The following is a 26159-nucleotide window of genomic DNA, read 5'->3' on the forward strand; positions in this document are numbered from 1 at the left end:
TACCCCCCGATATTCGGTATTTTGATGATTTTAGCGACATTATATAACGGAATCGTTCCAAATTTGGCATTTGAAGTTCGTAATGGATACTTCAGCCCATGCCAGAAAATTGTCTGTGCAGGTCCACGTCTTCAGGGTACCGTATACCCTATATTCGTTATTTTGATGATTTAAGCGACATTATAAACAGATTTTTCTTCAAGTTTCGCATTTAAATATTGTAATAACTTAGGACAAAATTTGCCTATGCAGGTCCACGTCGTCGTATAGGCATTCGGTATTTTTAAGATTTTAACAGAATTTTTAACGGATTTTATTATTATTTTATTTTATTTATTTATTTTTTTTTTTATTATTATTTTATTTTATTTATTTATTTATTTTTTTTTTTTTTTTTTTTGAAAATTGCCAAATTTTTAACAAATGGTGGAGGGTATTAAAAGTTCGGCCCGACCGTTAATGAGCAGCTTGGCATCATGGCGTGAAATATTTATGTCAAATTATAAAGGATTCGATATCGCCTCTGACATTTCTTTTATAATGCGTCACTTAATATACAATGCAACAACTTTAACCTGCTTATATATCCTCGAATACATAAACGCTTTTTTGACTGGCTTCTTTGTAATTGAACAAAGGAGTTTAAGGTTGACTCATTCCGATTTTGGCCTTTGTTATTCTCCGAATAAGCCAGCGATGACTTAATCCAGTCAAAAAAGCATTTCATGTATTCTCACTTTAAGGAACACACCAAAATTATGCTTGAACTAAGTATTTCACTTATACCAAGTTCATAAGGTTCGTGATACGCTCTCCATTTGTACATATAATAAAGGGTGATTTTTAAGAGTGAATTTAAAAAAAAGCTTAAAACTAGTGTTGACAGCGACTGAATTTCAAATTGCAGAATTTGCAAAGTCAACTTTCAAATTTCTCTTCCAACTCACTCTCATTAACTGGACTTTGGAGCTTTCGAACAACATCCAGAAACAATTAGAGCAAATTGTTACAAATTATAAAAAAAAAAAACATATAGCCATGATTGACCGAATTTAACCTCGTTTATAGCTTGTTATTTATCATTATTTTCCCTCAATGGCCGCATGCGATCCCATTCTATTATCATTAATAACTGTCTAGATCTCACGAAAGCCGTTAGAATTAATCTCAAAACTGTTGACAAAATTGCATAGTAGAAGGCAGTCAACTGTAAATAATTACTAACTAATGATTATGTAATCACAATGTGGGATTTTCAGCGGCGATCGTTTGTAACGTTGAGACGATAATTAATTTAAATGTAACTAAAATTCAATCTATTTTCATATTCGTCATGTGTGGAAAATTACAGACTGCGATCGATCGGCCTTTGACACAAGTCACACTTTGCGAATTGAAACCCTTGTTTGCAATTTGTTTTGTTGACAAGAGAGACAGATACCTATTAAGATTCCCGGATTGAATAATAATAATTGAATAGTTCAATAAATTAGCGATAATAATTGGTCGCATTGAATGCCAATGTAAATAACAACTAATAATAAGATTTTAATACGATTATCGGTTGTAAATGTTCAGGGGTTGATACGTAAATCACATACATTTATTATTCCATCGAAGCAGGTAGTATGGTTTAGTTCAATGGTCTTGGTGTTTGGCTGACAAATAAGTGGTTGTTTCAAACCTGCAAGAGATCAATTTGTAGTTGCAATGTCACAAAAAATGCATATGTGATATTAAATAATGGCACCGGCACATGCCGGGTGTGATGTAATTTATCGCTCTTGAAATTAATAATATATACGGAGTGAGATAAAACAAGTTAAAAAGCAGTAAGTTCGGCCGGGCCGAACTTTTAATACCCTCCACCATTTGCAACGAATTTGGAAATTTTTAAAAAATAAAATCCTTAAAAAATTATGTTAAAATTTTAAAAATACCGAATTCAGCCGTTATATTGGGGTCTATACGACGTGGACATACATAGTTTGTCATAAGACATTACCATATTCAAATTCGAAACTTGAAATAAACGGTGAATAATGTAGCTAAAATCATCAAAATATCTTATATAAGGAGGTGCCGTTAAATTGGAGCTGTGCGAAGACCTGGACCAGCATAGACAATTTTCTGTCACAGGCTGTAGCATCTATTACGAACTTCAAATACCACATCTCAAACAATTTCGGTGGGTATTGTACCTAAAATCGTCAAAATACCGAATATTGGGAGGTACTGATATATGGGGCCTATACGAAGACCTGGACCCGCACAGACAATTTTCTGTCACAGACTGTAGTTCCCATAACGAATTTCAAATACCAATTTTGAGACAATTCCGGTGAATAATGTCGCTAAAATCATCAAAATACCGAATATCGGGAGGTACCGTTATATGGAGCCTATACGAAGACGTGGACCTACACAGACAATTTTCTGTCATAGGCTGTAGTATCCATTACGATCTTCAAATATCAAATTTGAAACAATTCTGGTGAAAAAATGTCCATAAAATCAATAAAATACCGAATATCGGAGGTACCGTTATATGGGTTCTTTACAAAAAAGTTGACCTACATGGCCCATTTTCAATACCAAAAGTCCTGCAGACATAACATACATTTGAGCAAAATTTTATCAATCTACTTCAATTTGTTCGGAAGCTAGAGTGATTTCCACAGACGGACAGACGGACGGACATCACTAAATCGACATAGAATTTTATGCTGATCAAGAATATATATATATATATACTTGTGGGGTCTAAAATGTGTATTTCGAGGTGTTACAAACGGAATGACAAATTTAATATACCCTCCATACTATGGTGGATGGTATAACAAGTAAAAAACCGAACTTTGAATACCCTCCACCACCATTTTGAACGATTGTGGAAATTTTCAAAAAATAAATAAATAAAATCCTTTGAAATATAGCCGTTATGTTGGAGTATATACAAAGACATGAATCTGCATAGGCAACTTTTTTCATAAGCCACAACGATATTCAAATTCGAAACTTGAAAAAAATCCTGTGAATAATGTAGCTAAAATCATCAAAATACCGAATATAGGTAGGTTATATCGTGGCTATACAAAAACCTGGACCAGCATAGACAAATTTTTGTCACAGGCTGTAGTACCGATTAGGAACTTCAAATACAATATTTCAAACACTTTCGGTGAATATTTTAGTTAAAATCGTCAAAATACCGAATATAGGGACGTACTGATATATGGGGCCTCTACGAAGACTTGAACCTGCATAGATAATTTTCTGGCATAGACTGTAGTTTTCATTTCAAACTCTAAATACGTAATTTGAAACAATTCCGGTGAATAATGGCGCTAAAATCATAAAAATACCGAATATAGGGAGGTACTGATATATGGGGTCTCTACGAAGACTTGAACCTGCATAGATAATTTTCTGGCATAGACTGTAGTTTCCATTTCAAACTCTAATTATGAAATTTGAAACAACTCCGGTAAATAATATGGTGGGTCTGCAAACGCAATTTTTTGTCATAGGCTGTAGTACCCATTACGAATTGTAAATACGAAATTTAAAACAACAACGGTTAATAATGTCCCTAAAATCATCAAAATATCGGGGATACCGTCGTATGTGGGCTATACGATATCGTGATGTTATATAGACATTTCTCTTCCAGGGGGGATTTTCAGACAATTTCATTGAACATTTTGGCTATAATCATCCTATCTTAATTCGTTTTGACTCTAGCGTGATTACTACAGACGGACGGACGGACAGGGCTAAATCGTCTTAGAATTTTACGCTGATCAAGAATATATATTCTTTTTTATATGCAAATTCCTTACAACAAAAGAATTAGGAACTAAGTCAACCTTTTGTATCTCCCTCCAAAGACCTAAAATGGTAAAGACTAGACAAAATGCATTTTGAGCAAATGGTTTGTGTCTACAATACATAGAGTAACAGCATATGGCAGAGACATGTTAATATAAAAACCACAATTACAAAACGAATAAGAAAGAAAATTTTGAAAAATTCGAAATTTTGGTTTCAAAATTCTATTCCATAGACCTTTCCAAAAATTTGCATATTGCCTTAGCGGTTTGAATCAGTTAACATTGGTAACTATGTTGTTATGATATCGTAACAACAGAGGCATTTTCACAGGGTTGCCATATTTTATTTTTGTCTTGTCCTATCTTTACACTTCTATATCTTTGCTCCCTCCACCTTTGAGATGAGAATACAAAATATTTACATTTTTTGACTGGCTAAAGGTGAGAATAAATAAAACGCTTTTTTGACTGGCTTAAGTCATCGGCTGGCTTCTTCGGAAAACAACAAAGGAGCCAAAGGCCGAAATCGAACTAAGTCAACCTAAAACTCCTTTGTTCTTTTAATGGACGCATCGGACGCTTTTATCTCTCTAAAACTACGAAGTAATGGCATTCTTCCCACTTCGCATTTGCCATAACTATATCACCACTATATAAAAATTATTAATTTATTGTTGTCAATCACAATAATTAGCAATTAAAAACTAGATTTGTATGTACATCAAAACAACAACAATAAAGTTGAAGTTGTTGGGATTATTTCAGGGATGTAAAATTCAGTACAATGGTACTTTTTTTAGTACCATTTCACTTCAAAAAGTACCTAAGTACTCCCGCGGGAAATTCACTACCATTTCACATAAGGTGTCTCCTTTATAATGCAATTAGTGTAAATCGACGTTTAAATAAGATCGCATTGCTTCATTCAAATTCTTACGACACCATTGGCACTAACTTCGATTATCATTGCAAATGTATGGATATAAGTGATATCGATAAAGGTATCGATATATGAAATTTTGTAAATCTAAATGTTGCCATCTTTAGTTAAAACCATGACAATCATGTGTTTTGGCTGAGGCATTTAAAGAGTCAATACATTTCCCAAGGAAGAACAAAATTTTGAAAACATTAACTCCCAATTTAGAGCATTATCTGATTATCCTAAACTTAAAAAATGTAAAGATGGTAATATTAGTGATTTTTGGCTTAATGTTAGTGTTATTAAAAACGAATTGGGGGAATTAATGTTCGCAGATATATCATGATTTGCCTTTGGTATATAATCAATTCCCCATTCTTCAGTGAATGTTGAACGAATATTTTCAATTCAAAATGCCACTAAGACTAAAGAAAGAAATCGTCTACAGCTAGAAAGTCTTTCTAATCTCATAAGGTCGAAAGATCTTCTTAAATCGAATAATTCTTGCTGTTTTGATTACAAAATTCCAGACAACTTCCTTGAGAAATAAGAAATTAATCATAAAAATAACTTTACAAAATTCAGAATGTTATATAAGAAAAAATGATCTCACATTTTATGTTCCTGGAAGGTATATACATATCATGGCAGAAGAATGCAGGGAGATGCATCAACGCTTGGGAGCATTGATATGTCAAAAAATTTAAATGTTTTTTCAAATATAAGTGGATTTTTATATGTTTTCTTATACTACGTCATTCGGAGGCTATTATAATTCGCGTTTTTCAACAATTTTTACAAATTTAAATAATTTTTCATTCAACATTTTCAATTCCAAAATTGGTTTGGCAGTTCATTGTCCCAGCAGCTGTGTCGACGCGTCTACCTATATTCTTCTACCATGATACATGTGTACCTAAATACATAGGTGAATGCATGGTACAATGATATCAAGGTAGGGCTATGATACCATATGATTTCAATTTTTTTATTTTCTTGGCTTAATATGTCATCTTTATTTGTTTTTGTATGTGTTTTCTTGTCAATAACAAAAAAAATCGTTCAGAAAATATTCAAATTCGGATGTTTTCAAAATGTTTATTTCATCGTATGCATCGACAAAATCTAGAGTTTTTGTAGCGAAATAATCCTTTAGAGATATATAGAACCTGGTTTTGAAAAGAAGTGTTGACCTTTCATTCAGTTTTCGCGGTTTTCAATTATTTATTCAAAATAAATGCAACAAGTTGTTTGATTTTATTATTGTTTTGATACTATTTCTGACGTTACAAGCCAAACAGGTAGACCTCTATACTTGCATTTCAAAGTTGACCTACCTTCTCTTCATTGTACCATGGGTGAATGAATTTGTTATGTTTGTTTTGTTTTGTTTACTGAATAAAACGTAAAACGTTTTTTGTAACTCTAAAAAAAATTATAAAAAAGTACCATTTTATTTAAAAAAGTACCATTTTAGTACCTTTTGAAATTTTTGATTTTCCATCCCTGTATTATTTGCATGCGGTTCCAGTCAATCAACGTCATGACAAGGTGTTGGTGCATTCTAAAATGGAAAATAACTGACTTTTTAGAAAACCTGTTGTTTTAGTTTAGATCTAATAATCATTTTTGCATAAAATTCAATCTATTGATTGAAGCGCATAATACATTTACAGTGTACCAGATTAACTTAACCCGGTGAATTAAAATTAGACATCCACTTGTATGTATTTTCCAATCTCTCTTAATATTTCAATAAAACCTTGCAGAAACTTTCGAATATGTGAGATTCAAAAAAACCCGAGCAGAAGCAATAAATCCTTCATTAACTTCTGTCAGAGCACGACGTGCACTTCATGACAAAAAACAAATACTTTTAACAATTTATGAGGTAAAATATAACAAGTAAAACCAGTAAAGAAAGTCCTAAAGTCGGGCGGGGCCGATTTTATGATACCCTACACCACATTGCTAATTTAGTTGAGCTCCACATAACTATTAAAAGTTTTTATGGGAGAATTCAATCATACACGCTATGATTATAATTATAATTTAAAATTCAAAGGACTAAATATGCCAAAGCATTTGTATCTTTTAAATTCGGACTTGTATTGCCCATTTGGTGCAAAATTAATTTGAAATCAAATAAAGATATATATGGGAACTATATCCAAATCTGAACCGATCTCGATAAAATTTGGCAAAGATATTTTTGAGCTGTATTTGATATATTTTCCTGAATATCGTTGTTACGGAGTGCATATTACTGCTGTAGGTAACAAATACAACAAATCGGATGAACAATGTATATGGGAGCAATAGCTATATATGAACCGATCTTCACCAAATTTGGCATACTACCTTCTACCTTCGGTCGTTTGTGCCAAATTCCATCCCATTTGGGCAAATATTAGACGTTTGGTGCACAATCCAAGGTAAATCGGACGAAGTTATATATGGGAGCTATATCCAAATCTGAACCGATCTCGATAAAATTTAGCAAAGGTATTTCTGAGCTGCATTTGATATATTTCCCCAAATATTGTTGTTACAGAGTGCATATTACGGCTGCGGAGGACAAAAATAACAAATCGGATGAACAGTATATATGGGAGCTATAGCTATATCTGAACCGATTTTGATAAAATTTGGCATACTTATTTTCAGGCCTAATTTGGTTGTATGTGCAAAATTTCATTCGGGCTGATATTACACGTTTGGTGCACAATAAAAGGCAAATCGGACGAAGATATATATGGGAGCTATATCTAAATTTGATCCGATTCTCACCAATTTCAATAGGGTTCGTCCTTGGGCCAAAAAAATATTGTTTGGAAAATTTCATCTCAATCGGATAATAAATGGGACCTGCATTTTGTTCACAAGAAAACATGGACAGACGGACGGACAGACGGACAGACGGACTGACATGCATAAATCGACTCAGAAAGTGCTTCTATGAAGGTTCTCAAAAGTAACTATGGGTCTATCTCGTTTCCTTCTCCATGTTACAAACAAATGCACAAAGACATAATACCCTTACCACTATGTGGTGTAGGGCATAAAAACTGTAAGTTCGGCCGTACCGAAATTTTTATACCACCCTCCACCATTTGGAACGAAATTGGCAATTTCCAAAAAAAATAAAATCTCAAATACCAAATTTGCAACAAATACGGTGAATAATGTCGCTAAAATCATCAAAATACCATATATCAAGAGATACCGTTATATGGGGGCTATACGAAGACGTGGACCTGCAAAGACAATTTTCTGTCTTAGTATCCACTACGAACTTCAAATACCAAATTTGAAACAATTCCGGTGTATAATCAAAATACCGAATATCGGGAGGTACCGTTATATGGTGGCTATACGAATACGTGCACCTGCACAGACAATTTTCTGTTATAGGCTGTAATATCCATTACAAATCTCAATTACCAATTCTGTTGATTGATACACAAGTTAACGAAGAAGATACCTTAAAGGTTCCTTGCCCATAAAAATCTAACTATGGGCTTCTATTTATAGAAAACCTCTCAAGATGAGAATATATAAAACGATTTTTTATACCCTACACCACATAGTGGTAAGGGTATTATGTCTTTGTGCATTTGTTTGTAACATGGAGAAGGAAACGAGATAGACCCATAGTTACTTTTGAGAACCTTCATAGAATTACTTTCTGAGTCGATTTATGCATGTCAGTCCGTCTGTCCGTCCGTCCGTCTGTCCATGTATTCTTGTGAACAAAATGCAGGTCGCATTTATTATCCGATTGAGATGAAATCTTCCAAACAATATTTTTTTGGCCCAAGGACGAACCCTATTGAAATTGGTGAGAATCGGATCAAATTTAGATATAGCTCCCATATATATCTTCATCCGATTTCGGGTTAAATGTGCACCAAATGTCCACTATAAGTCCAAATTACCTGAATTTTGGCACACCCAACCGAGTTCGGCCTAGAAGCAAGTATATCAAATTTGGGCAAAATCGGTTCAGATATAGCTATAGCTCCCATATATATCCTTCATCCGATTTGATCTTTAAGTCCCTCACATCCCTACTATGCACTCCACAAACGTGATATTTGGTACCAGATATAAGATACAGCCCAGAAATAGCTGTTTGTAATTTTATCGAAATCGGTTCAGATTTGGATATAGCTCCCATATATATGTTCATCCGATTTCGGGTTAATTGTGCACCAAATGGCCAATATAAGTCCAAATGGACTGAATTTTAGTACATCGGACCAAATTCAGCCCAGAAGCAAGTATATCAAATTTAGTGTAATTGGTTCAGATATAGATATAGCAACCATATATATGTTTCATCCGATTTAGTGTTTTAGTCCCTTACATTCGTAATATTCACTCCACAGCCGTGATATTTGGTACCAGGTATTAGATGGAGCACAGGAATAGCTGTTTTAAATTTTATCGAAATCGGTTCAGATTTGGATATAGCTCTCATATATATCTTCATCCGATTTCGGGTGATTGACCACCAAATGGCCGTAATAGCATCAATTTTGGCAAATCCGACCGAAACCAGCTTAGAAGCAAGTACACCAATTTTAGTAAAAATCGGTTCAGATATAGCTATAGCTCCCATATATATCTTTTATCCGATTTGGTCTTTAAGTGCCTCACATTCGTAATATGCACTCCACAGGAATGATATTTGGTACCAGATACCAGATAAAGCCCAAAAATAGTTGATTTTAATTTTATTAAAATCTGTTCCGATTTGGATATGCCTCCCATGTATATCTTCATCCGATTCGTGTTAATTGTGCATCAAATGGCCAATATCAGCCCAAATGGCATGAATTCAACCGAAACCAGCCTATAAGCAAGTACACCAATTTTAGTAAAAATTGGTTCAGATATAGCTTTAGCTCCCATATATATATTCATCCGATTTCGTGTTAATTGTGCACTAAATGGTCAATATCAGCCCAAATCACCTGAATTTTCGTACATAAGACCGAATTCAGTCTAGAAGCTAATACGTCAAATTTAGAGAAACTCGGTTCAGAGATAGCTATAGTTCGTAAAATGCACGATAGCATTAGATAGATTTTGATTTTGTACCAAATAACTCATAGAGCTCTGAAATGTCCTGTATAAACCTTTTTACGAGAGCTCGACTAAATATGCATAGTGGTGTAGGGTATCATATAGTCGGCCCCGCCCTACTTTTGAGCTTTCCTTACTGGTTCTATTTCTATAAGTCACTGGCGATTGCCGAAAAAAGAGAGGAAATAGTGTGACCTAGCTTAAATTATGGGGCGAAATTGATTTATGCCAACCTAAAACTCATTTCTTCTGTTACCAATAAACCAATAAATTATGCCAAAAAGCAAATTCTATTATGTACCGCCATATTTAAGGTGTTCCATAGGCTAAAGGTGAAAATACAAAATATGATTATTGTCTGAATAAAGGTGAGAGTACATAAAACGTTTTTTTTTTTGAATGGGTTCTTCGGAAAATAACAAAGGAGCACAGGGCCAAAATCGAACCAAGTCAACCTAAAACTCCTATGTTATTTTACGAAGAAGCCAGCCGATGACTTAAGTCAGTCAAAAAAGCGTTTTATGTATTCTCACCTTAATGTCATCGGCTGGGCTTTTTCTAAATGAAACAAGTAAAAAAGCAGCAAGTTCGTTTGGGATGAACTTTGAATACTCTCCTCCATTTGGAACGAATTTGGAAATTTTCAAAAGAATAAATCATGAAAATACCTAATATGTTGAGGTGCCGTTATATGGGAGCTATACTAAGGCGTAGACTTGCCCATTGACCAATGATGAATTGACGAATTAAAATTTATTTGGCAGAACGTTTGGTAATCAGCTGCACTTGAACGGGCACCGTATACTTGCATCATGTATTTAACAATGCGAACATGGCACAAGAAGGCAGTAAAGCTGGTTCTATGATAGAAGAATACGGGTAGATGCATCAACGCTTAGGAACATTGATATGTCAAAAATTTTAAATGTTTTTTGTTTTTTTTTTTTTTTTTCTCAAAATTACGTAGATTTTTATGAGTTTTCTTATACGACACTAATCAGAGGTTGTTATGATATGCATTTTTCAACAATGTTTACACAAATTTGAATCATTTTTCATTTATAATTTCAAAATTAGGTTTGACAACTCATTGTTCCAGCAGCAGTGTGGCAGCGACTACCTGTATTCTTCTACCATGGCAGTGAAACAACTGAAATAACCTGAAGGTGAGAATACATAAAACGCTTTAAACGTAGAGGGACAAAGGAGATTTAGGTTGACTTAGTTCGATTTTCGCCCTACTCTCCTTTGTTCTTTTCCGAATAAGCCAGCCGATGACTTAAGACTATGTATTCTCATCCAAATTTTTTTTTTAAAACTATAATCCAAAGTGTTCAATATTTCAAGACGTGGATCTGCATACACAATATTTATACCATCCACCATTCATAGTATGGAGGCTATATAAAGTCCGTCATTCCATTTGTAACTCATCAAAATAATATTTTTAGACCCAACAAAGTATTTATATATATTCTTGATCATTTATATATACTAAAAAATGTTGCTAAATTCTTTAGAAACATGGCGCGGTATTGTCGATCCTTCACACTTTTCCTACTTTAAAGCAAATTTTGCAATGCTTATCTGGAAAATAATTAATTATGCTTTACATTTTTTAACATTTCCACATCGGCCAATCAGCTTCAAAGAACCTAATATTTTTTTAAATTAAATTATAAAACAAATAATTTTTTTCTTTTTTTCCTTTCCCTTATTTCCCTTAAATAGCTGATTTACACATCATACGTGATGGCAAGCATATTTAATTAGATGAACTTTAAACGCTATGCCGCTCATTATTTCAAATATATATATATATATATGCAACACATAGAACTGAATCGAAAATCAACGGGAATTCTGTTGTAGTAACTCATTATCGAATGACAGGCAATATTTACACAAATTTACGACTAAAAATATTAATGAAATAATAAAAAAAAAAAAAAACAGGAAAATACGTTTCAGTGATTGGCACTAAGCGTTTTGTCATATTATTTTCACAGTAAAACCGTTTTTTAATCAGCCATTATGCAATGCGAATATTCCAACCGCAACTATGACAGTGTAATTATTAAATTAAGTACCGTCAACAATGTTCAGCAAAACATTAAAGTTGTTGATGGTCTCAAAGTAAATGAAAAATTTAATTACAAACATAGAAAATAAATTAAAAATGTATTAACATATAATATATCCATCTATATTCGGTATTTTGATAATCCTAGTCACATTCATTCACGAAATTATTTCAAAGATTTGGTAGGTGGCAATCCTTGAAGTATAAAATGGTCTACAAAGGTTTCCTTTTTGGTATGGTGCCCATATAACGGTCTAACCCACTATTTGGTTTTTTTGCAAAGTTTAACAGCATGGAACACGTTTGAATTCAGATACTTTTATTCACCGAATAATGAAGGGGACGACCGGACTTAAGGTGGGAATACATAAAGAGCTTATTTGGCTGGCTTAAGTCATCGGCTGGTTTCTTCGGAAATGAACAAAGGAGCCCAGAGCCAAAATCGAACTTAGTCAAAATAAAACTACTTTGTTCCTCTACGAAGAAGCTACCCATATCGCTTTATGCATTTTCACTTTAATGTTTTTATACCCTCCACCATACTATTGAGGGGATATTAATTTTGTCATTCCGTTTGTAACTCCTCGAAATACTCATGTCGGACCCAACAAAGTGTATATATTCTTGATCAGCGTAAAATTTTAAAACGATTTAGCCATGTCCGTCTGTCTGCCTGTGTGTCTGTCTATCCGTCTGTCTGATGTAATCACGCTATCTTTCGAACAAATTGAGATAGAAGGCTAAAATTTTGCACACATGTATATTTTGCCAGTAGGCAGGTTAAGTTCGTAAATGGACCATGTAGGTCCAAGTTATCATATAGCCCCCATATAACGGTACCTCCCGATATTCGGTATTATGATGATTTTAGCGACATTATTCACCGTAATTGTTTCCAATTTGGCATTTGTAGTTCGTAATGGATACTACAGCCTAAGACAGAAAATTATCTGTACAGGTCCACGTCTTCGTATAGCCCCCATATAACGGTACCCCCCGATATTCGGTAATTTGATGATTTTAACGACATTATTTACCGAAATCGTTTCAAATTTGGTATTTGAAGTTCGTAATGGATACTACATCCTAAGTCAAAAAATGAGCCATGTAGGTCCACGTCTTCATATAGCCCCGATATAACGGTACCCCCCTATATTCAGTATTTTGATGATTTTAGCGACATTTTTTAACGGAATCGTTCCAAATTTGGTATTTGAAGTTCGTAATGGATACTACATCCTAAGTCAAAAAATGAGCCATGTAGGTTCACATCTACATATAGCCCCCATACACCGTATCCCCCGATATTCGGTATTTTGATGATTTCAGCGACATTATTTACCGGGATTGTTTCAAATTTCGCATGTGAAGTTCGTAATGGATACCTCAGCCCATGCCAGAAAATTGTCTATGCAGGTCCACGCCTTCGTATAGCCCCCATATAACGGTACCCCCTATATTCGGTATTTTGATGATTTTAGCTACATTATAAAGAGATTTTTCTTCAAGTTTCGCATTTAAATATTGTAATAACTTATGACAAAAGTTGCCTATGCAGGTCTACGTCGTCGTATAGGCATTCGGTATTTTTAAGATGTTAACAGAATTTTAAACGGATTTCTTGTTTTTTTTTTTTTTTTTTTTTTTGCAAATTGTGAAATTTGTACCAAATGGTGGAGGGTACAGCTTTATTACTTGTTTTACTTGTTTAAGTCATTTCAACGCTTCTTCGTAAATGAACAAAGAGTGTAGGGTGAACAAGTATAGATTATGGGGCCAAAATGGAACTAAGTCAACCTAAAACTCCTTTGTTTTTTTTTTACGAAGAAACCAACCAGTCAAAAAAGGCTTTTTATGTATTCTCACCTAGAAGAAAACGCGATTCTGTTGATTGATGTTCGCAAGTTAACGAAGAAGATCCCTTAAAGGTTCCTTGCCCATAAAATTCTAACTATGGGCTTCTATTTATAGAAAATCTCTCAAGATGAGAATATATAAAACATTTTTTTCTATTTCTATAAGTCACTGGCGATTGCCGACAAAACAGAGGAAATAGTGTGACCTAGCTTAAATTATGGGGCGAAATTGGTCTATGCCAACCTAAAACTCATTTCTTCTCTTACGAAAATAGCCAGCCAATGAATTATTACAAAAAGCAAATTCTATTATGTATCGCCATATTTAAGGTGTTCCATTTACAGAAGACCTCTAAGGTTTTAAATCCATAGGCTAAAGGTGAAAACACAAAATATGACTATTGTCTGACTAAAGGTGAGAGTAAATAAAACGCCTTTTTGAATGGGTTCTTCGGAAAAGAACAATAGAGCACAGGGCCAAAATCGAACTTAGTCAACCCAAAACTCCGATGTTCTTCTGCGAAAAAGCCAGCCGATGACATAATTCAGTCAAAAAAGCGTTTTGTGTATTCCCACCTTAAGGTCATCGGTTGGGATATTTGTAAATGAAACAAGTAAAAAAGCAACAAGCTCGGCAGGGACGAAATTTGAATACCCTTCTCCATTTGGAACGAATTTGGAAATTTTAAGCAGAATAAAATCCGTTTAAGTTGTTGTTGAAATCTTAAAAATACCGAATAAAGCCGTTATATTATTATTCTTTCGATGAGTTACAAACGGAAGTACGAACTTAATATACCCTCCATACTATGTATGGTGGAGGGACTTCGGACTTCATTCAACTTCGGACCACAATTGAAATTAGGTCACTTTAAAGTCCCCGTTCTTTTATGAATAAGCCAGCGGGTGACTTTTGCCATCATCATCTTATTTTCCTCCACCTTAAACGATTAATGTAATTATCTACATTTCTTATATTGTTTATTGGTTTAATTGTTAAAGAGTTGTTTTCCGCTGATACCTTTGTAACGTCAATATTCTTTTTTACTGACTTATTTTGAGTTGTTTTGAGTTTCATATGAGGATATAAGATTTAATTTACGACAACAAATTATAGAATTTTTTCCATTTACATATGAGTGTTTACATAGCCAATTTAAACATGCTTTATAAAAACATAAGTAACAAGTGTAAACGTCTGTTCTATTTGCTGGCCCTCAATGCCTAGAAATGTTCTTTGCTTATCATATTAAATTAAATATATATTTTTCTCTCTTCCTTCTTTTCAGAAAAGAAAACTGTACTTAAAGGTATATCGGGAACTTTCTTACCCGGCGAATTAACAGCCATTATGGGACCCTCCGGAGCTGGCAAATCTAGTTTAATGAATATTTTAACAGGATTCACGTAAGTGGTGCACACATCAACGGACCTTAAATGGAATTCAAATAATATTTGACACCATTTCAAATTTTAGGAAAACCGGTGTTACGGGCACAATCAAGTTTGGCGATGCTCCCAAGGCCCGAAAATTATGCTGTTACATAATGCAAGATGATCATTTCTATGCCTGGTTTACCGTTGAAGAGACCATGATGCTGGCGGCCAGTTTAAAAATATCCAATGAATCGATGCCCATACGAGATCGAAAATTATTGGTAGGCTTTAAGAAATTCTTACAAAATAAAAAATGCGGTATTAATTTTATCTCTCTGCCATAGATTGAACAAATTTTGGAAACCTTGAAATTGACAAAAACAAAACATACACGTTGCAGCCGATTATCCGGTGGCCAGAAAAAACGTTTATCAATTGCCTTGGAACTAATTGATAATCCCGCCGTATTATTTTTAGATGAGCCAACAACGTAAGTAGTTTTAGTATTTTTTTAACTATAGATCTATAAAATGCAAGTCTAAAGACCTTTAGAGCAGCTATAAAAAAGTGTTATATCTAAAAACCAGTAAGGAAAGGTCAAAAGTCGGGCAGGGCCGACTATATGCGTATTTAGTAGGGCTCCCGTGACAAAAAAGTTTATATTGGGAATTTATCTGAAGTAGATCATAACAACCATGGTAGAAGAATATAGGTAGACGCATTGACTTAGCTGCTGGGACAATGAACTGCCAAACCAATTTTGGAATTGAAAATGTTGAATGAAAAATTATTTTAATTTGTAAAAATTGTTGAAAAACGCGTATTACAATAACCTCCAAATGACGTCGTATGAGAAAACATATAAAAATCTACTTATATTTGAAAAGACATTTAAAATTTTTGACATATCAATGTTCCCAAGCGTTGATGCATCGACCTGTATTTTTCTACCATGATACTAACTATGAACCATATGAGGAACTTTAACACCAAATCGGATGAAACATATATATAGGAGCTATAGCTATATCTGAACCGATTTTAACCAAAATTTGAAGCACTTGTTCTTAGGTCGAAATCCGTCAAATGAGTCAAAATTCGGTCCATTTGGACTGATATTAGCCATTATATGCACCTGAAATCGGGTTATGAATATATATGGGAGCTATATCCAAATCTGAGCCGATCTTGATAAAATTTAGCAAATGTATTTCCGAGCTCTATAAGATATCTGGTACCAAATATCATTGTTGTCGAACGCATATTACGAATGTGACGAACTTAAAGACCAAAATCGGATGAAACATTTATATGAGAGCTAATGCTATATCTGAACCGATTTTCACCAAATTTGATATACTTGTTTCCAAACTGAATTCGGTCAGATGTGCCAAAATTCAGGTCATTTGGACTGATATTGACCAATTAAGCTGAAATCGGTAGAAGATATAAATGTATGGAAGCTATATCCAAATCTGAACCGATCTTGATAAAATTTGGCAGAGGTATTTCTGGGCTGTATCTGATATCTTGTACCAAATATCATTCTTGTGGAGCACATATTACGAATGTGAGGGACTTATAGACCAAATCGGATGAACAATATATATTGGAGCTATAGCTATATCTGAACCGATTTTCACCAAATTTGATATACTTGCTGCCAAACTGAATTCGGTCGAATGTACCAAAATTCAGGTCATTTGGACAATGGACAATATGATTTGCATGCATAAATCAACTCAGAATGTGATTCTATGGAGATAATCAAAAGGAACTATGGGTCTATGTCGTTTCCTTCTCTATGTTATAAACATAACAAGATGAAAGCTTTGGGACCTTTCTGAAAAAAGTTTCAAAAGTTTCAAAAAGTTTTCTATCTGAATGCAAATTTTCCAAAAAAAAGTCCTTTAAAAATTGCTTCTAAAATCATACAAATTCCGAATATAGAAAGTTGCCCTTATATTGGGACCTATGCGAAGTCCTGGACCTGTAAATTCATTTTACGATCATCAAAATACCGATTATCGGGAGGTATCGTTGTATGGTGGCTATACGAAGACGTAGGCCTGAATACACAATTGTTTGTCTGAGCCTTTAGTACCCATTACATTCGAATACGAAATTTGAAACAATTCGGCTGAAAAATGCCGCTAAAATCATCAAAATACCGAATATCGGGGGGTACCGTTATGTGGTGGCTATACGAAGACGTGGACCTGTATGAGCAATTTTCTGTCATAGGATGATGTAGTACCTTTTAGGAACTTTAAATTCAAAATTTGAAACATTTCCGGTCAAAAGTGTGACACAAATCATCAAAATATCGAAGATCTGGAGGTACAGTTATGAGGGGACTATACCAAAACTTAGTTCTATGCAAAAATGTTTCTTACTTAATGGCAAGACATGCTTCCAATTTACAGCAAATTCGGGTTAAAATCTCTCGAAATAATAGTATGGGGGCTATACCAAAACGTGGACCCATACTCGTATATCCCATTCTCATTGTCAAATTTTCTGCAGACCAAACACGCATCTGAGTAAAATTTTATCATACTACTTAATTTCGTTCGGAAGCTAATGCGATTTCCACAGACGAACGGACTAGCGATGTTAAATTTTGTGCTGATCAAGAATGTATATGCTTTGTGGGGTCTAAAATATATATTCCGACGTTTTAAAAAAGTAAGAGGTTACAAAAAAGGAGGTTTTACAGCATTAGGAAATATTATCCTAGTATAGACAAGGAACTGCTTTATTTAATATAATGCTTTGATTTTTCGAGTGAGAAAATGTGGACGTCAGTTGAAATATTAAGGGATGTGCAAGTAAAAAGAGGTTAAATTAGGGAAGTTTCATGGCGAGACTGGTTCTTGGTTCTTTGGGGATTTATTCTGATGCAGTTCACCTGGAATTAGGTGTTCATTCTTCTTCTTCTTTCCTCTTCTTACTTCTCTCTTTATTTTTCCGACAAAATTCGCTTTCCAAAAATGTCTATTGAGTTTTTTTAAGACCGGTACGATTTATATTTTTTTGGCCAACCGAGCAAAAGGCCACTTAAAGACGAAACTTTGCGATTTTTCCTCATCATATGAACATCGTTTCTTACATCAGCCTTCCGATGTTTCATAAATTGAGAATCCGATAGGTCAATTTTGTAACAATCTGTTAAACAAAATAACAACTTTAATTGGCTTAATTGTTGATAAAGAATATTTTTACTTTTCCAACCATGTAATGCCAGTTAATAACCTATGATTGGTCGTAACACCTTGTTGAAGAATTTTACAGCCACTTGGCATTGATTACTATCTATTAACTGAAAAACAAGACTTACAGTAGTTCTTAATTTTAAGTGGACATGGAACTACGTAAGTCAGCAATTTATGTTAGTTTTTTATAATCGAAAATGGCTTCAATAAAATTCCGTTGTAATTATTTGAAATTGGTTAGCATTAATAGCTTAACTTTAATGAGGATGGGATTCATAAGATTCAAAGTAAATATAATTTAATGTCTGAAGATTATTTTATGCACATATTGACCTGGACTACTCCTCAAATGGTTCGTCGGCTTAGTCCAATTTTGGCATAATCTTTTCAACATATCGGCCGGTATCTCAAAAATAAATGCTTTAATGTTGTCTTCCAATGCGTCAATTGAAGCGGACCCATCTGTATAGACATGAGCTTTAACATAGCCCCACAAAAAATTCTAAATTTTTGACCGGCCCCAAACTTGAAATAAAATATTCGCCGAACTCGCCCCTCAATAAATTGGCTGTTACGCGTTCTTGGTGGCATCTAGAACCACATGCCTTGCAAGTCAAGCTCTTGCATTTTTGACAAAATAGTTGGATAACGTCTCACGATGCCGCTCATCATTCACAATTACATTACGATTCGCCTCATCTTTGAAGAAGTACGATCCAGTGCTGCCATCAAACCATAAACCGTACACAAATTTCGACTTCTTCTGGCTTCATTGCTAACTTTTGCTATGCCTCTGAATGGTCTTCACTCCAGAATTGACAATTCTGCTTATTTACGTACCCATTGATCCAAAATTAAGCTTGGTCACTCAACACAAGAAGCGCGCAATGAGCTTTCTTAACAGATCACGCATTTTCATTAAAAAGTTTAATGATTTACAAGCGTTGTTCGTCTGTAAGACGATTCATGGACCAAATTGAAAATGTTTTTGCCGTGAAACAAAACACGAAATGTGAAATTTTTTTCTGGTATCTATCAATGCCTGCCTTTTTCGCAAAGGAACAAAGGGCCGGGTGTGACCATGTTTAAAATAAAGACCGAATTCGAACTAAATCAACCTAAACTCATTTGTGCGTTTTCGAAAAAGGACAGACGGTGACATGTGCCAGAAAAAAATGCTCACGTTTCGTGCGTTTACGAAAAAACCAGCCGATGACCTGTCGGAAAAATTCTCTAAGGTAAGATAAATTTTAGAATGAATGTTATCTTTTGATTAATCTTTCAATCCCATAGACCAAGATATATGAGCTTTAATTGCTCTTGGATGTGATCTTTATACCCTCAGCCATAACCATATGGCTAAAACGTGCCTCATCGAAATAACGATTTTAGACTCTAGGTCTCTTTGAACCAAATCCGTTTCGGGACATTTGGAGTCGATCTAGCGATGTCAGTCCAACCATCTTTCTGTCTGTCTGGTGCGCACCATAACTCTCGAATGGAGTATCCCATTTTATTCCAAACTTGGTACATCGTAATATTATTATCAAACTTAGATCGAGCTCGGAAATGGGTAATATCGGCCCACTCCTTCTGGTACCTTCCCCACAAAAGGTCGACATTTTCAAAGAAAATATTTTACTGCACGGAGAGAGAAAGGTTAATCCGATTTTGCTCCAACTTTGCATAATCCTAATATGTGCATCAGTGCTAGATCTGGTACGAACATGGACAATATCGATCCACTCCATAAAGTACCTCCCCCACAAAGGGTCAAAATTTTAAATAGTTTTAACTCTTATAAAATGTGAAATAATGGTCTGATTGTCTTCAGATTACACACATCACAATATTTTTATTAACCCAAGGTCTGGTTATATATCGGTTCCCTCCTTGGAGTACCTCCCCCACAAAGGGTCAAAATTTTGAATAGCCCTATAGCTTATAAAACGCACAACTAACATCCGATTCCATTCAGACTTGGCACATCTCAATATTTCTATCAACACAAAATCTGTTATAAATGCGGTAGAGATCGGACCATTCCTTGTGGTACCTCACCCACAAAGTGTCAACGTTTTGAATAACCCAAACTATATTGAAATCCGAAATTAGCAGCCGGTTCTCTTCAAATTTCAAAAATTCCAATATTTCTACTAACACAAGATCTGATGTGAAGATGGAATGTATCGGTCCATTGCTTCTGGTACCTCCCCCACAAAGGGTCAACATTTTGAATATCCATGAAGCTCATAAAACGTGAAATTAACATCCGATTCCATTCAGAATTGGTACATCTCAATGTCTCACGAGATTTATTATAAAGATGGTAGAGATCGGAACATTCCTTCTGATCTTATAAGGTCTTATAGAAGCCGAAAAAGTATTCTCAAGAAAGTCCCAAGTTCTTCCCATAGCAGACCAAAAGGTCTTCTCATCGAAATCCAAAAAGTCTTCTCATGGAAGTCCAAACTGTCTTCCCAAAGAAGACCAATAGTTCTTCTCATGGAACACCATAAGGCCTTTTTATGGAAGAACAAAAGGTCTTCTCATCAAAGTCCAAAAAGTCTTCTTATATAAGACCAAGAGTCTGCTCATAGAAGACCACAAGTCTGCTCATAGAAGACTAAAAGGTCTTCACATGGAAGTCCAAAAGATGTTCTCATGGAAGTCTAAAAGATCTTCTCATATAAGCCAAAAGGTCTTCTCATAAAAGACCAAAAGGTCTTCTCATAGAAGACCAAAAGGTCTTCTCATAGAGGATCAAAAGGTCTTCCCATAGAAGACCAAAAGGTCTTCTCATAGAAGACCAAAACGTCTTCTCATAGAAGACCAAAACGTCTTCTCATAGAAGTCAAAAAGGTCTCCTCTTGGAAATCCTAAAGGTCTTCTCATAGAAAACCTAAAGGTCTTCTCATAGAAGGCCAAAGGACTTGTCATGGAAGTCCAAAAGGTCTTGTCATAGAAATGCAAAAGTCTTCTGAGAGAAGTCCAAAAGGTCTTCTCATGGAGGTTCAAAATGTCTTCCCATAGAAGGCCAAAAGGACTTCCGATAGAAGTCCAAGAGATCAAATGTTCTTCTCATGGAATACCAAAAGATCCAATAGGTCTTCTCATGAAGAATATCATGTAATCTCCTTCTACAAATTAAATAATCATTTCTTATCCAAATAGAATAATAAATACGTTTCTATAATTACATTATATCATTTTTACTTTTCTCTCACTTACAGAGGTCTTGACAGTTCCAGTTCCTTTGACACCATTAAACTTCTACAGAAACTGGCCAGTCACGGTCGCACAATTGTCTGTACCATCCATCAGCCGTCCTCGAACATTTACAATCTTTTCAATCAAATCTATGTGATGAGTCAGGGCTATTGCACCTATCAGGGAACACCAGATCGAACGGTGGACTATTTTAAATCAATTGGTTTGGAATGTCCTCCCTATCATAATCCTGCCGATTTTTGTAAGTATACCCGGGAACATAGAATTTCACAAAATCATTAAAATTGTTATTTATGTTACAGTGCTTGAATGTGTCAACGGTGATTATGGTGACTATACAATGGCCCTGGCCGAGGCGGCCCAAAAACCGGAATGGCGTCACGACTATAATCGCAGCCGGCCTGCAATTATGGCCAGTGATAAAATTGTTGAGGCCAATTTGGGAATTACCAGCAATGGCAAAGTTTTACATGCCCAGGAAACGTTTAGTAACAACAGTAGTCACTTGTATCCACCACCGGAATGGATGCGTCTATGGCTGTTGATCGGTCGTTGTCATGTTCAAATCTTTCGGGATTGGGTAAGTTTTGCCAAAATTTGGAAGATAAGTAAATTTAAATTAATTATTCTTTATTTAATAGTCTCTGACCCACATCAAACTTCTTATGCACATCTTATGCGCCATTATCATTGGTCTTCTTTTCGGCGATTCCGGATCAAATGCCGACAAACAACTATCGAATTTTGGTTCTTATTTGGTTCACACGCTCTATCTGTGGTACACCACCATAATGCCGGGAGTTTTGAGATGTAGGATTGATATTTAAATTCTTTTAAATTGAGTTTCGGATTTTCATTTGTGTCCTTCCGATTTTTTCTAGTTCCCCAAGAAATTGCCATCATCAAGAAGGAATCGTTTAATAACTGGTACAAACTAAGAACATTTTATTTGGCCTCACTGATAACCTCAACGCCAGTTCATGTAAGCATTATTTATCTGCTAACCTCTTTTTAAGAAGTTCCAATATAAATTTTAATCTTTTATTTTTTGTAGATCATCTTATCCACCGTGTATATGACAATTACATATTTAATGACCGACCAGCCCCTGGAAGTGGATCGTTTTGTCAAAATGATCCTGACAAGCATGATGCTTACAATATGTGCCGATGGCTTGGGTATATTTTTGGGAACAATATTGAATCCTGTGGTAAGTAATTTCAGTAAAGACCAATAAGAAAAAAATTAAAAGTCGGGTGGGGCCGACTATATGATACCCTACGCTACTATGCATGCTTAGTAGAGCTCCGGTAACAAAAAAATATATCTGAATGGAATCGTAAGTCCCGAAATTCACTCCATTTTAGCTGATATTAGCCATTATTTGCACAATAAACCTGAAATCGAATTAAGGATATATATGGGAGCTATATCCAGATCTGAGCTGATCTTGATAAAATTTGGCAAAGGTATTTCCAAGCCAAAATTCAGGTCATTTGGACTGGTATTGGCCATTTGGTGCACAATTAGCCCAAAATCGGTTGAAGATATATATGGGAGCTATATCCAAATCTGAGCCGATCTCGATAAAATTTGCAAAGGTATTTCCGAGCTCTATAAGATATCTGGTACCAAATATCATTCTTGTGGAGTGCATATTACGAATGTGAGGGACTGAAACACGAAATCGGATAAAACATATATATGGGAGCCAATGCTATATCTGAACCGATTTTCACCATATTTGCGGTACTTGCTTCTAGACTGAATTCGGTCGGATGTGCCAAAATTTAGGTCATTTGGACTGATGTTGGCCATTTGGTGTACAATTCATTTAAAATCGGTTGAAAATATATATGGGAGCTATATCCAAATCTGAGCCGATCTTGATAAAATTTGGCAGAGGTATTTCGGGGCTGTATCTAGTATCTGGTACCAAATATCATTCTTGTGGAGTACATATTACGAATGTGAGGGACTTAAACACAAAATCGGATGAAAAATATATATATGGGAGCTATAGCTATATCTAAACAGATTTTCATCAAATTTTAAGCACTTGCTTTTAGGCTGAATTCAGTCGGAATTGCCAAAATTAGGGTCATTTGGACTGATATTGGTCATTTGGTGCACAATTAACCCGAAATCGGTTGAAGATATATGGGAGCAATATCTAAATTTAAACCGATTCTCAGCAATTTTAACAGGATTCGTCCTCGGGCGAAACAAATATTATTTGGAAAATTTCATTTCAATCGGATAATGTGACCTGTATTTGATATGCATAAATCGACTCAGAAAGTGATTTTATGAAGATCCTCAAAAGTTAGTACTACTATGTGTTGTAGGGTATAAAAATTGAATATGGAGTTGCGAAGACAGATGAAATTCTTGTAACACAAAGACATAATTTTATGAGTGAACTGTTTTTCATTGATCCTTGAGAAAATATCAACCTTTAACGGCCTATAAAAGCAACAACACGGTCATAACCATATCCATTGCTATTCCTAATAACTCAGCTGCTTTGCAATAGCTCAAATTAAACCGCAATACACGAAGTACCTCCTCACCTCTTTTTCACATCAGATGGACTTGGCATATTTCCAGCGGGTAACACTTCCTCTTGCGAGAAAGCAAAGCCCCGCTCAGTGTTTCCATCAAGACCCAGTGACCATTATGGTCTTTCGCTCAGGGTCAGTTTTATCAATGACCGATATTCAATGGTGATATGTATACAAGGTCTAGTAATATTTCTTCCCTACCCAGACCAGCTCTCTTAGAATGCAGTCGGTTCTCTGAAAGCCTGACAGACCTGTAAAACTTAAGCACACGTGGCCGCATTAAGACCTCTTTATGTGGGACCGGCAAAGAGGTTTGGCTTCTTTAGGGACACCGAAACGTAACATTGTCAGCCTGAGGATCATTCGGGTATTTAACCGAAACTCTACCCCAGACCCCTTGGCTACCCAGTATAACTACTGGTCTTTCCACTATCTACTAGGCTACATTAATTATAAATGTATATAAATAATTTAATTATTTTTTTATTTCTTTTCAGAACGGTACCTTTGTGGGAGCTGTTGCCACATGTTTCATGATGATCTTCTCTGGATTCTTGATATTGCTGACACACATGTCCGATTTTATGCGAATGATATCGTATGTATCACCCATACGTTACGGCCTGGAAAATATGGTATTGGCCATGTATTCAAATAATCGACAAGACACCATATGCCCGGATGATGTTCTATATTGTCATTTCAAGTAAGTTTTTTGTTGTAATTTTTAGCCTTCTTCAACTCTCCTTGGTACTTATTGTCCCGGGGGGAAGTCGGTGCCTGATTGGAGGTCGAACTTTATACTGCCTATGGACTTAGCATCCTTAGAGAGTATTTTATGATCTTCTCGCTTTTTCCACCAAACCGGCTGGGATTTCCTCCCAGCGTAGGTCAGGCCAGGTGTGGCAGGTCTGAATACTTTTCCGTTGCGTTGCACTCGTATTCGCATACCACAGTGGAGACGCATAGCTAACCACAAACTGACCAACAAGGTGCTACAGGCTGGCGCCAAAGTGCTGCTTGATTTGTGGGAAACGGAAGTGAATTTCCAGTCCAAAGTTTAGTAGTTCGCCTCGGCTTCTAAGGAAGGCCTTTCTGGCCTTGTCTGTTGCTTATGAAACGGAGAATATCTATTTTTTATTTATTTTTGAAGTACCATCACTATATAATAATAATTAAAAATTACTTCTGCTTTCCATTCCAGAAACGCTGCAACTGTCCTGAAAAGTTTTGGCATGGAAAATGGCAATTATGGCATGAATTTGGGTATCTTGGTACTACAGCTGGTCATCTACAAATCATGTGCCTATTTTACGTTAAAACGGCAAGTTAAACGTCAATAGGACGAGAGCTGTTTTACATTGGAAAAATCTACTTGTTGTGTGTGACGATCTACAAAGGCCGCACAAGAACAATGCCACAAATTAGTATTAGTAGACATATACATATACTTTGTTATATAAATTTTCATATACATTTGTATGTATTTAGATGTAAGACTAGTTGTTAAATAGTATATAAGTTCCATCTTTTTTGCGAACAAATTCGGCGAATGAAATTCGACTGCAAAAATCGATTTAAAATCCAATGTGATTGTGCGATTTGTTATTACGAGAACTTGTTTACACTTTTGAAAATTTGTTATTTATAACCTAAAAAAATCACTCGAGTACTCAGGTCATTATAATTAGAAGTGCCTTATATTTATGCGGTCCAGAATGGTGGCCAAATCTAGAATTGGATTACATATAAACCCCATTATGATTTTGTATTTGCCAGCGCATTTTGCAAACAAATTTATTTTTCATTCGAACGTGGCTGTTAATTTATTGTTTAGCTAATATGAAATGGTGTTTCTTTTTCTATTCTCTAAAGTTATTGTTTAGATTATGTAAGTATCTCAAAGAAAAATAAAATAAATAGTTAATTGAGGGTTTTTTCCTAGGTCTTAGATATATTTATAGAAATTATATATAGCCATCCAGGG

General features: G+C 35.1%; 1 protein-coding gene across 1 annotated transcript in view; it reads left to right on the forward strand.

Moving 5' to 3' along the window:
* LOC101888695 (ATP-binding cassette sub-family G member 1) overlaps positions 1 to 26099 on the forward strand; it is an 88389-nt gene extending 62290 nt beyond the window's left edge. The window contains exons 3-12 of the mRNA XM_005179114.3: positions 15075 to 15192; positions 15263 to 15443; positions 15507 to 15652; positions 21611 to 21849; positions 21911 to 22188; positions 22250 to 22418; positions 22490 to 22590; positions 22663 to 22818; positions 24670 to 24878; positions 25377 to 26099. Of these exons, the coding sequence (XP_005179171.1) occupies positions 15075 to 15192; positions 15263 to 15443; positions 15507 to 15652; positions 21611 to 21849; positions 21911 to 22188; positions 22250 to 22418; positions 22490 to 22590; positions 22663 to 22818; positions 24670 to 24878; positions 25377 to 25515 (1736 nt within the window). The 3' untranslated portion in view covers positions 25516 to 26099. The remainder of the gene's footprint in view (positions 1 to 15074; positions 15193 to 15262; positions 15444 to 15506; positions 15653 to 21610; positions 21850 to 21910; positions 22189 to 22249; positions 22419 to 22489; positions 22591 to 22662; positions 22819 to 24669; positions 24879 to 25376) is intronic.
* The last annotated feature ends 60 nt before the right edge of the window (positions 26100 to 26159 follow it).

This window comes from Musca domestica, unplaced genomic scaffold (genome assembly GCF_030504385.1).
Source record: "Musca domestica strain aabys unplaced genomic scaffold, Musca_domestica.polishedcontigs.V.1.1 3, whole genome shotgun sequence".
NCBI classification, from domain to species: Eukaryota; Metazoa; Arthropoda; class Insecta; order Diptera; family Muscidae; genus Musca; species Musca domestica.